Here is a 13219-nt window from a genome sequence, read left to right on the forward strand (position 1 = left end):
TTTTTTACTCTTTGATTGTCCCAGGACGGTTCTTGGATATTCTTTCCTGGTTTTGACGAGATTCTCGTCGTTCAACACATTGACTCACGCAGACTCATCAAAGAAAAACTAGAATCAGGTGAGAATGTTTAAACATGGTGTTTAATCAATGTGTTCCATAAAACAATTAAGGCTCCCCTTTTATCTATACAAAATTATGACATACAAATAGGTAGTCCTAATGCCATAAATTGGGCACCTTCAGAGATTTGCTTCAAAGAGAGCAATGGAAAGGAATCAAGCAGGTCTTCGGATACGCAATGATGTACGACTGTGTGCACTATTGTGTAGAACAATCATACCATCAAATTATAAAACGTGTAAACTTTGTAAACGTTTTTTTTTTTAAATAAAAACAAACACCCAAGCATCCATTTTGCTAACACAACAAAAATTAGGCAGACTAGAAATACCATATCACAACATGCTAATTTTGAAAGGGAAGTTGCTACGGAATGACTTGCTGCCAAATCGATTCTTATGAAATTAGTCCATGAATATAAACATGAATGCATGTATTTCTCCAGCTAGATTTCGGCAAACCTGCATAAAAATAGGATATTTATGAAGATGATCCTCTCACCAAATCATTCTGTGTATTTTAATGTTTTAGAGTTGCTATCGCATGGAGTTGCTCTGGACGTCGAGGGCGTCATTGACAAGATTTTCCAGCTCTTGGCGACAATCATGGCGAAAAGTCATATAGTTACTCGTTTGCTTGTCCACCCAACAAATCCATGGGATACTGATCAGAAAAAGCTCTCCGACTCAGTGATGAAGGCACAAGAGTTCATCAAAGTGTCCCAAATGGAGATACAGGCGATACTAGGATTTGAGTTGGATTGGGAGTTAATGGGGGCGAAGTTAGTACTGTTTGGTAAAATGGAATGAACAGAACAGATTTATTGGGGCAGGGATCGACAATATAATGTCTTGCTTTTGACATAAATTGCCACACCACGCCATCATCCTTCATTCATTCATTCTCGAACGGGTGCAGGGGGAAATATCCTCCATTTTGCACCGGGTAGCCCATAATAGAACCAAATTCCCAGAATGCTCGATATTGGCAACAAACTAGGCACAAACAGTGATTCAATAGAAGGTGTGGCCAACTTGATTTTGCTACATTCCAACTCATTGTAACCAAACTGATGCTGGACGTGATAATAGTCTGGTACCAGGTTTGCGCAATGGATGTTAGTATTCATTACTGTTATGGAAACAGGGAACCTGACCAAGATGGTGACAGCGTGATAATACTTTTATTGTTTTTTTTTAATACCACTTATCAAAGACAATGGTTAGTGGTAAACAATGTTGGTTTTAAGACACGATCATTTGAAAAACTAGTGCACTTTTTAGACTTTGTGTTGGGAGATTTTATCCGCCATATTTGTTGACAGTGAACCATAATATTCCCAGAATGCTCGACATTGACAACAAACCAGGCCCGAACAGTGGTTCAGTAGGCATGGTTAACACTTTTTTTTATTTTTTTTATCGACCACTTGCATTGGTCGCCATCGTTAATGAAAATGTGCACGCGGGAAAGGCTTTCAGTAGGGAGGTTTAGCTGCACGTCGCGCGCAACGTGAACGTTAACGTCAGTTAGTGTGTTGTTAAAATCTCACGTTTTTAGCATACGTTACACCCTATTCACGTCAGGTACGTACGTCCACACTTCAAACGTAAGCACAAATACAAATATACCCTAAGTGGTGACATTTTTAAAACAACACATTTTTCGACGTTCACGTTCACGTTTTTGCTTGCGTAACGTGCAGCTAAACCTCCCTATATTATTAGCTGAGAGTCGTGTGCAGCTCATGCACAAGTGCATCTGTCCATCGTTTGTTGTAAAGATGGCGGTCAACGTCATGTGCAATCCATCTATTGTGACATCTACTGTAAACGCATATAGGCCCTAAAAATGAAGTAGGAATTTCCTCAATATTAGTATTAGGCACTATAAGTGTCCACAAGTTATATCTTACAACTCAACACTGGAAATTGTTCTATGCCAGTGACCTTCTGGTGACCTATTTCGCGTAAAAACATTCCCCATCCGATATCCCCACATTGTGAATAAATACATTCAGGTTGTGTCCTGACATTCCCTCCAATAGTGGCACTTCCTGGGTTTCCGGCTTTATAGCCCTAGATTACCACTTCCAGCCTATCCGTGTGTTCATCAAAGGAGCTGGAAAACACCAGGATATCGTCGAAAGATAGAAAGAGACGTCCATTGTTATGTTGAGATCGCCAAAAAAGACCTCCATCAGCCTATGGGAAATTGCTGGGCTGTTGCTTAGCCCAAATGGCATGCGGACGTAATCGTAATCTTACAGACGGTCGGTCATCTTTGTCTGTTTTTTTTTTATAGCCCGATGGTCTACGCAGAGGCGTGCTATCAATATTGTGTGTATAAGGGTCTGAGGAGCCTTGGTGTCTACGACGCTAAAGTAATTCTCCCTTTGGGAGACACTTCCGTATTTACCTTCCCAAAAGTTCCATCAGTTTCAGCTGTTCCTCCCGGATTTTTCCCCTCTTTGAGAGCAACTTTCTCTGATGGCTTTGATTTCACTTCCCTAACATCTTCCACATCAAGATTGATACAGCTGCTTGACTCAAGGACGGCATGCAGGACTCGATTCAAGTATTCGCTCATGGGGTACATTTGCCAATTAGGCTCTTTAGTCTTGAGCCACACGTCTGCTCTGCCCAAGTTTACCACCTTTGTCATAATTGATCCGTTGGGGAGTATGGGGATGATGTGCCCTGCTCAGATGTTGGGAATGTTTTTGATTGAAGGCCTTATCCAAGCCATTTGGTGCATTTTTTGTTGCCATGGTACTGGCTCATCTGAAGAAAAAAAACCTCAATTACACCTTTGTATCAATTTGATTGATGTATGGGATTTGAGGTTGCGTGTTTTGGTTTTGCGCTTACATATGGCACCCTTATTCCGGAAGGGGTAGCCCTCGGGAGTGGCGAACAACAAACAACAAACAACCAAACTCCGACCTTCCTGAGTAACTTTTTTTCGTGGTTTCAGGGAAAACTACTGAATTTAATTGCCTCATCTCGGCTTTCGGCCACAACAAAAAATCTTCCAAGCGCTGAGTCGATGGCATGTGCAGATCAGATAAAGTGCGCTTAAAAAAATGCTATATTATGTTTTAGGTTCGTAAAATCTGTTGTATTATTTTGTTTGCGGTGCCTCTCTTTGGGGTGGGGTTCGAGACCGGCTTCGGCTTTGTTGACAACATTGGTTATATTCAAAGATTTATTCACATTTTATGACCGATATAATTAAAATAGCAAGTCTGGGTAAACTAAAGCCCAGTTCATACTTCATGCGAATGCGAATGCGAAGCGAAAATGACGTGAATTCGACGTCACACCCCTCCTTTCGCAGCGATATTCGCAATTGAGTTGAGCAGAGTTGAACTTCTGCAAATTTTTCGTTGCGAAGTTGTGACGTCAACATTCGTATCGCATTCGCATTCGCAGGAAGTATGAACCGGGCTTAAGGCTCAAGCGGTAATTGAAGGCACGAGAAAGGTGCGGAAAAAAACCGTATTTTTCCCTCTTGAGGACATCAGGTTTTTGGTCTCGTGAGATGTAAACTATTGTTTTTAGTTATTATATACAAAGTACGGCATGCAGGCACAAACCTGTCAAAGGGAAGTTTTCACCATGTCCAGCTTTGTATGTTATAAAGGCAAATCTGGAGAAACATGCTTTTTCTTTCTCAATCTTATCTGAAACAATATCATTAGTGAAGATTGATTGCAACTTCATACTAATTAGAAGAAAAACATAGCTAATTATATTCATCGAAATGTGTATATCATAATTATTCTTAAAAGTATGTTTAGACCGTTATAAGATATTGTTGTTTACTTCAGAATAGTTTTATTCTGTTTAGTCAGAGAAAAAAAATAGCAAACATAAATCATTAAAGTAAACAAACACCCTTGAGTATGACAGTTACCTGTAATTTGTGATATAAATTTAGGCAAAATGGGCATACTGTATAGCAATGCAGACAAGTTGCCCAAGTTGGACTGATATGAATGTAGACAAGTTGTTAAAGTTTGGCAAATGTATAAATAGACAAGCTGCCCAAGCTGGGCATATAATGTAGTAGACAAGTTGTCAAAGTGGGTCATATTGTAAATTTATATCAATGTCAAAATTTTCCAAGTGGGGGCATATTATTATATCAGTGTAGTATTTTTTTCCATAGCTAGACAAGTTGCCCGAGTTAGTTAATATTATAAATGTAGACAAGTTGCCTAAGTTCGGCATATGATATCAATGTGAGTATGACAGTTACCTGTAACTATTGATTATATCAATGTGGACAAAATAACTGCCGAAGTGGAGCAAATGATACCAATGTAGACACGTTGCCCTAGTGGGGCATACTAATAATTGTCAATGTAGCTAGACAAGTTGCCCAAATTTGGACGGATTATTAATGTAAACAAGTTGCCCAAGTTCGGCAAATTATTAATTTAGACAAGTTGCCCAAGTTCGGCATATGTATATCAATGTAGACAAAATAACTGCCAAGTCGGGCATTATAATTATCAGTGTGGACAAGTTTCCCAATCGGGACGGTGTATCAATGTCGACAAATTGTCCAATTTAGTCAAAAGGCGTATGTCAATGTATAGACAAGTTGTCAAACTGGTGTATATGATATCAATGTGAGCAAGCTGCCCTAATTGGGCGTACTAAGTTGCCCAAGTTTGTCATTCCATGTAGACACGTTGCCCAAGCGGGGCAAATGTATATCAATGTCGACAAATTGCCCGATTGGGGCACGCGATATCAATTTATACAAGTTTTCAAAGTTGGGCATTGTGTATCATAATGTAGACAATTTTGCCCAAGTTGGGCATGATGTAGACAAGTTGGCCGATCTAGGTTGCTCAGTTGGTATATCTTTTCGGGCAAGTTGCACAAAGACTATACAGATCTGGGCAAATTGCCCAAGCGGGGTATATATAATACTATCTTACTTGCGGGTAGACCCCCCCCCCGGGGGGGGGGGGGGCACAACCACATTGTTTACTCTACAGGCTATTTGATCAAACCTCTTATTTTTAACATGCTGACTGTTTTATGTTTTAACTAAGTGTGAAGATTATTGTGTGTAGGGAAATAGCCTCTACATTCTTTAAGTTGACTCATTTATAATATTCTTGACTAAAAGTTCCTGAACACTCAAACAGATTAATAAAGGATTTCACAAAACATAAGCAGTTATTTGATTTGCTCGAATGAGCGTCTACCAGAGACTGAGGTTAGTTGCTGGTTTTGAGGGAAATATCTGCCTGCATGACATTCAGAAATTCAGATCATCTTGATAACCATTTCACATTTCGTAAAGTCAGAGCGCCCTCGTGCGCACATTGAACGTGTAGCTATACAAAAGCAACCATGAGCAGTTGACTTTACATTAATTCATTTACCGGGATCATTCTTTTCTTGAAACATTGATGATTATGTGCCCCCCCCCCCACCCCCCATTTCACTGCGAACTGTCGCAAGCTGAGAAGCCAGAGTTTTCATTTTGCGACCGGTTCAGTCGCACTGAGAAAAAAATAATTAATTTTTCATCCTTGTTGTTCCGGACGGTTTATGGCCCGCTGGTAATTATGCCAGCGTCATTGTCGTTGTTGTTGATTTTATTCACATATTCTTACATCAATATTTTAGAGCCCCCCCCCCTTCAACCCCCGCCCCAACCTCACCACCTGTCTAGGGGGCGCCCCTGGTCATGTCACTACTTCTTTGACAAAAAGAATCGTGTATGGCGTGATGCGAAATTTACCTAGAGCTACACTAGTCCTTTTAATAAAGCATTACATAAAATATTTTGTGTATAATTTTTAACTGATGTATTTTTGATATTAGATAGCTTTTATCAATTTTTTTTAAATCATAAAAAGAGTACGTTTTAATTTTTCTAAATTTATGCAATGAAGAAAATATAATGAATTAGATTGGTAAGTGTGGAAGTTTGCCCTTGTGCGACTTATGCAAGTTTATTAAAACAAGGCCATTCACATAACACACGTTGTCGTTGTTGACGTTGTGTGAATGTAGTTTGCACATCGGAGAGAGCGAGAGTCCAGGGCTGCCTGTAGTTTTATTAATATTACCGACTTTCCTGATCAAGATCATCGTCTGACTTGGGAAAATATGGCTGCTAGGGAGCGTACCAATGTGATCCTGGGGCACCTCAAGCCTCAGTTTGACTCAAGCAAAGACAAAACTACAGCGCTAAGTAGTGACTTCGCGTGCCGGTCTGGGAGTGGCGCAAGCAGCAATTGTGATACGGGGAAACGAGGCGATGAGACGGTAGGTACTGGCATGGACAATGACCATGATGATGGTGACAAAACATGCCTAACATTTAACTAAAACATAACAAACACACTGTTCATCATCTGGAAAAGTTTCCGTATGGCGCCACCACTTTTTCATTCGATATAAAATAATATAGGAACTTATTTACCTGATTGATATATCCCTTTTTGTAAACATGAGTGAAAAAGTGGTGGCGCCATACGGAAAGTTATCCCATTATCTTCTGCATGCCACTGCTAGCTGGGGAAAACTTTTCGCCTGCCACAACTTGTTCGTTCATTTTTTAACAAGGAATATGTGGATGTCTCTTTTGTTTGACTTGTCACTTTGTGAGTAAATAAATTAGAATAGCATGAATAGTGGAACTACTACGTACTGTTAATTTTTTTCATAACCAAAAAACTGTTGTGGCAGGGGATACATAAACCTTTCCTACGCTGGACTCCCCTGGCCTCTGCTTCTTGGCCCTTTATAGGCTATGGCTACACTACTTCACTTGCACTTTGAACTGATTTTGATCCGCTGTCGTCTGGGTTGTTCTAAAAAACCCTCGTCCACCACGACCCCTTGCCGTCCGCGCTGTATTTGAAGTGTGTCCCAATTGCGAATTCATTAACACAGGATGGGAGCGATCAGCCGGATATCTGCCTGTTTGAGTTCATGGAGTTGGCCATGTAATCATACTCGGGCGGTAAACCCAGGTTCCCTGTTGGGATATAATCTTTATACAGGCTCGGGTCGACCAAGAGATACGCGTGGTAATGCCGCAATTTTTTTTCTTCTGTCAATTGTACGTCAAAATTGCCACAGGACCCGATCTCAGCCAATCACGCGCAGTTTGCTTCGTGGTATACCACGTGTGTATGGTGTGTCTCGTACGCTTAGCTGTGATGGCGAGGCATGGTAGAAGTATAGTCGACGTCGACATATAATATTGTGTGCGTGATTGGCTGATTTTTATAAACATGTATGTTTTTTGTTGGAGGGGTCTGGGAGGGCACATCGCTTTGATGACAGTTTTTAAAACTTTTGCCTTGCCCTGGACGGCCCCTGCCAACAAAGAATGATGTCCGTAGATTTAAAATAAATAAAATAATGTGAACTGTGGCAATTTGGGTGTACAGAAAAGAAAATAGCACAAAAGTCGAGGTTCGTGGGTCGAGGGGGTTTTAGAACAACCCCTGTCGTCTCCAGGTAACTACCCTAGAACTATGATTATGACGTTCGTTCGCAAACGGCTCTGTTGCGATAGCGGAACAAGCCTCATAGTTCTAGGGGTAGTCTCCCGGAACCTCGTTGATGTAGATAAGGCGCCTTATAGTTTCTAGTGTAGGTCACCATGTACAAACTACTGTTGCCAGTCACAATTAAAAGTTCAATTTTTTAAGAAACCGAATCTCACCAATATTATATAGATGGGCTCTACATATGTCAATCTGTGTTCTTTGTACTTTCATTAAGCTCACGATGGGTCCGGAAAACAATTTGCTAGAAGTGATTAAACATTCAGAATCTTCAACATCCAGCTTAACAATATGGCCGTCGCCGAATAATGGTGGGAATTTATCATTTATTGCAACTTTTCTTTTTTTAGTGGATTTTATGGACCAATGCTGAGCTAACTGTGGAGTCGTGTGTCAGCTGGTTGTAGAGTTTGTTGGCTCTAATCTTGCTTCCTGATCAATTTGTCTTTGTATTCAATTCCAAAAGAAAGGATTCAGAATTATTTTATATAAATATTCTTTTAACGCCTCAAAAAAATGGTGAGGTTACTAAACTTGCTGCCGTACCTTGCCAGAATCAATTGGAAGAGCACCTTCTTTTTATACCAAACAATCTGGGATCCTTGATGAGGGTTACACAACACCACCTTACAATAGTGCTTTATGTTCGATAACAAGGACAGAGCAGTTATGGTTTTATAATGGTGTTTCTCAAGGACTCATTCCACCCTTGGTTTTATACCACTAGACAACTCAGCAAGACACCTAATGATGTGATATTTTGTTGAATCTAATTTCTTGTAGGTTACAACTCAAGGTCCCATACAGCTAAATGAATGCAGTGCCAGCTCGGTACAAGAGAAGAGAGTTCGCATTCCCAAACGAAGGTAACAATTATGAAGTTTATAAATTTGCTAACAAATAACCTATGTCTGGTTCGTCATAGAGGGTTAACACTATCCAGGCAGATTGAGTACAAACCTGTCTTGGTCAAATAAAAAGAGTTGGCATTTTAAACTGCTCTGGGTTCGATTTCACAAAGCAATAAAATCCGTCGTAAGACAAATTGTCAGTTTTACCATAGTGATTTGTATTGTGTGACATCACGCCATAACCAGAGTTCCAAAGTTTGGGTGTTGAGTTACCAATCAGTGGATTTTGTGAAGAGTGAGGAAGGATCCCAGTAAATAACCCGTGGGGGTAAGGGGTTAACCATGTCTTTTACTTGGCTACGTGTAATTAACAATAACATGATTTAAGATTTGCTGAAATACTTGTTGTATACAGGCAGGAGGTATTAAAGTGGAATGGATGGGGTTATAGAGATTCAAAGTTTGAGATTGACGACGCCAGTAACTTCTCTTTCACTGGAAGCAGGTAAGTATTATATTTGTTCATATATGTGTTCATGAATTAAAAACCTGGCAAAACAACTGAGACACAGTTGTTCTAAAACCCCCTCGACCCACGAACCTCGACTTTTGTGCAATTTTCTTTTCTGTACACCCAAATTGCCACAATTTGTTTTTAATGTTACAGCAGTTTGAAAAAATCCATTCAACTTCAACCGCGTTTCTCTCTGAATGTAGTTTCTTGTCTGTTGAGCACCATATGTCATTGTGTGAAAATGGTGACTGTCTGTGACTAGTTTCACTATTTATTTTAAAATGAAGTTGTGTTTGCATTAGATCTACAGACATAAACCAGATATGGGAACAATTCCTGTTTGTAATGCTGTCTATTCCCATTTTCCTACATGAGCTCTGAAACTGTTGTTTTGGCAGAAGTAAAAGAGAATGTAGTGACTGCTCCTTTAAAGCAGTCAACCAATCAACACAGACCAGAGAAAAGTGACTGGTAGCTACAGGGAGTGTATGTGTATATAGTTTTTGCTGGTTTTGTAAACATGTGTGTTATGACGGCAGCCATAGTTTTTTTCTGTCGCAGTCTGACATGTGAAAAACCCAAACCAAAAGTTTAGCTTCATTGTTGCGTTTTACTAGCAGTTATCTTCAACAGTTACAAGTTCATAATTTCGTCGTTTATTGTCATTGTTACGTCAACTCTGTGTACGTCTATTTTGTTTGTCTGAACACACGGAGAAACCGAAACTTTCCCGAAATATAAACGTGCTTCAGTCCTGTTCCAGCGCCAAGAGGAAAAGTTCGTTCTTCAGATAGTGACAGTGCGGGTGAGTCATAAAGTAGTCAATCTCTAACAACCATAATTACAACAAGTACATGCACTCTTTATTCGTTTTAGGTACAAAATTGCTGGTGAATTGCCGCACTTTAAAGCATGGATAGAATCAATAGAGGGAATAAATATCGACATGAAAGTAGATCCACAGGTGAGGCTTAAAGCAAATATAAAGCCAGGTTCATACTTCGCTGCAGGTTTTCGCTGCTACATTCGCAAGAGAGTTGAGCACAGCTCAAATCCTGCGAATTATTCATTGCAAATTTATGACCTCAACATTCTTTATCGCCTTCGCAGGAAGTATGAACCGGGCTTTATGCTTCCCACTTTAGTTTGATTTTAGATTTGTTTGCACTTGCAGGGTTTGCCCTTAAATTTGTTAATGACAAGTCAGCAGGACCAGTGTTGTTGACTCGAGTCGCTTACTTGGACTCGAGTTGCCAATTTCATTGTCTTGCAACTTGACTTGACTTGGGAAAAAATAACTTGTAACTTGCATTGACGTTGGTCGGGAAAGAAATGACATGTGTCTTGACTTGACTTGAGGGAATTTGACTTGAGGCTTGACTTGACTTGCACAAAAGTTAATTGAGAGTTTAAGAATTGACTCGAATAAGTTTGACTTTACGACAATGCAATTATTGTTTAAAATGGATGTGGTAAAATTTAGTCTTTGGCGATTATGTCGCCCTGACATTCCAATTTTTTCAAGGGCTTTTGTCATAAGGCTGATCATTTAATCTTCACAGATATTGAGACCAAGGGTGCATGATTTATGGGTTGAATTTATTATTAGTAAATTGTCTTTTTACAGGGTTTGTAGATTGTAAAACTGAAAAAGGTTACGTCTGATTTTAACCCCCTCCCCCCTAGTGCACAGTTGGTAACAATTGTGGGAATGTTTAATTTTTGAACCACGCTAAATTGTTCAATAGACTGTATTGAATATGACATCACCGTTCAAATATCTGCCCTACAAAATGGCGTCTGTGAGCGTGTGCATGTGTGTGTGCGTTTGTGTGTGCGTGCTTGTGCCATTGAAACCAAACCAGGAATGCTGTGTGCTGCGTGTTTCTTTGATGTACACGTTTAGACGCGCATATGGTTTGCCCTACAAGATGGCGTCTTAAAGATACATGGTCTATTGAAGATACATTTACCAGCCTGGAATAGTACACAAAATGTATTTTTTAAAGATGTCTGACAGTTTCACACTTTGGAAGTCGGACTGTCAGATCAAAGTGCAATAATCGTCACTTTGTGTGCTCTGAGGTCAAAGTATTATCTGTTTGTCAAAAGGATTGATAAATTTGTTGTCATCTGTAAACATGTAGATTGCATTGATCAGACAATGGCTGTTTTGCATGTACGTAACTGTAACAAAGCGGCACTTGGGAAATCTCATTGATTACGGAGCAAACCAGATAGCATCTCTCATTCAGTGGGGTGATTTACTGCGGTCAAAGTCCTACAGGAACATGTCTAGAGAATTATGAGGCTGTCAAGTTCTGTAACTGTGAAGGAAGTCTTAATTTCTGTCAAAAAGTGGAATTCCTTTAGCGTCACCTGTCCTAAAGCCATTAGACACTGTCGGTAAACAGATTGTCCAAAGGCCCACACTCTATGTATCACATGACAACTTATATAAAATAACAAACCTGTGAAAATTAAGGCTCAATCGGTCATCAGAGTCGGGAGAAAATAACGGGAAAACCCACCCTTGTTTCCGCACGTTTCGCCGCGTCATGACATGTGTTTAAAATAAATCCGTAATTCTCGATATCGAGGATTGATAATTGTTTTAATGTTTTCACAAAAAGTAAAGCATTTCATGCATCTGTGAACCCTTTTTTGTCTGTTCCGAAAGTGTCCAATCGCTTTAAAATGTACAATGGCTGATGATGGGTTAGGGTGTATATCATGATCATATATATATGTAGGTAAAGACTGAATGGTTACGTTTGTAGAGTAATTTTTTAGCTGTTCTAGGCCCAATTTCATGGAGCTGCTTAACAGTAAGCTGCACACTAACAACGTATTGCAATGATGTTGCACTTTGCGCTGTGCTTAAACACTGTGCTTAGAAGAAAATTGGGGTTTGAAGAACCCTCTTCGCTTGCTTATAACCGCTTAAAGCAAAAAAACCTGGGTGAAACAAGGCCATGAATGAAAATTGTGATTGGGTAACATTGTCGGTCAGAGTCCAAGTGTGACTCACACAGTAAATGCTGATAGGGCTCCACTTGCATTATTATCCCACAACTTCGACGACCACTTGAGTTCAAATTTTCACAGGTTTGTTATATTTTGTGCATGTTGAGACGCACCAAGTGAGGAGACTGGTCTTTGACAATTACCAAAGGTGTCCAGTGTCTTGAAGAGACTTTTTTGTCGTTGTTTGGTGATACGATTGAGACCTTGATGCGCATAAAAACATTAACAGATAATATATCAAACGCACATTTTAGAGCTTGAATATGAGGTGATTAGAAATAATTTACCAAAACTGAAACTCCTAAAAAATTGTGATTTAAAATCTTAATAGATGTTAAATTTGCATCGGGGATAAAACCAAAATTAATATTCTTTATCCCCGATGCAAATTTAACATCTATTATATCGTTGCGGTACCCGCTGCCAAAACATAGGATTCGAACTGCCTCTAGCTGCCGGGCAACCTCGGTAGTCTAGTTGGTAAGACACTGCTCTAGAATTGCAACGGTCGTGGGTTCGAATCCCACCCGAGTAACATGCCTGTGATATTTTTTCACAGGACTCGGGAAGTACTGAGTATACAGTGCTAACACACATCGATTTAGTTTTTTTAGATGTATCTTAAGAATTTATTTATCAGCGAGTTGATAATACTGTAAAAAAAAATTGATCAGATTAAACAGAATCAACATTATTTAACTCAATTAAATCCATTGTTTACTTCCATATTACCAGAAAAGTGCTTACACAATACAAAGTGTTAGTGTTTGGTAATTTATACATTGCGTAAAAAGATAAGTGATTAGTTTGTTTATAGGATTAACTTCAGGTTATAACATCATTCAGGATGACAACATTTCATAACTTCAATCAATTAATGGGTATCAAAAGTTGGTGTTGCAAAATAGTTCAAAGAAAAAAGGGGAACACTTTGCATTTGTCATGTTAGCAGCTTTTTCAATGGCTCTAAGTTTTGTTGAGTGGGTCTACATACATTGTACCTGAAACCACCAAAAATGTGTTCAAATGAAGGACACAAAACATAATGTTCACAGATTTACATTAAACTTACACAGTTTGAATATAATAAATGGTAGAGGTGCTGAGGTGCTGTAGTTCTTGAGAAATGAGTAAAACAAGCCACGCAAATAAAT

The 13219-nt window shown here is 39.4% G+C and overlaps 2 protein-coding genes across 2 annotated transcripts in view; both read left to right on the forward strand.

The window, feature by feature from the left end:
- The window catches only part of LOC117288066 (protein mono-ADP-ribosyltransferase PARP4-like), a 33871-nt gene extending 31273 nt beyond the window's left edge, over nt 1-2598 (forward strand). Inside the window, exons 29-30 of the mRNA XM_033768762.1 lie at nt 25-118; nt 653-2598. Of these exons, the coding sequence (XP_033624653.1) occupies nt 25-118; nt 653-930 (372 nt within the window). The 3' untranslated portion in view covers nt 931-2598. The remainder of the gene's footprint in view (nt 1-24; nt 119-652) is intronic.
- A 3546-nt stretch (nt 2599-6144) lies between these two features.
- Nucleotides 6145-13219, forward strand: part of LOC117288316 (alkyldihydroxyacetonephosphate synthase, peroxisomal-like) — a 33589-nt gene continuing 26514 nt past the window's right edge. Inside the window, exons 1-4 of the mRNA XM_033769125.1 lie at nt 6145-6420; nt 8457-8539; nt 8940-9029; nt 9915-10002. Of these exons, the coding sequence (XP_033625016.1) occupies nt 6262-6420; nt 8457-8539; nt 8940-9029; nt 9915-10002 (420 nt within the window). The 5' untranslated portion in view covers nt 6145-6261. The remainder of the gene's footprint in view (nt 6421-8456; nt 8540-8939; nt 9030-9914; nt 10003-13219) is intronic.

This window comes from Asterias rubens, chromosome 3, assembly GCF_902459465.1.
Source record: "Asterias rubens chromosome 3, eAstRub1.3, whole genome shotgun sequence".
NCBI classification, from domain to species: Eukaryota; Metazoa; Echinodermata; class Asteroidea; order Forcipulatida; family Asteriidae; genus Asterias; species Asterias rubens.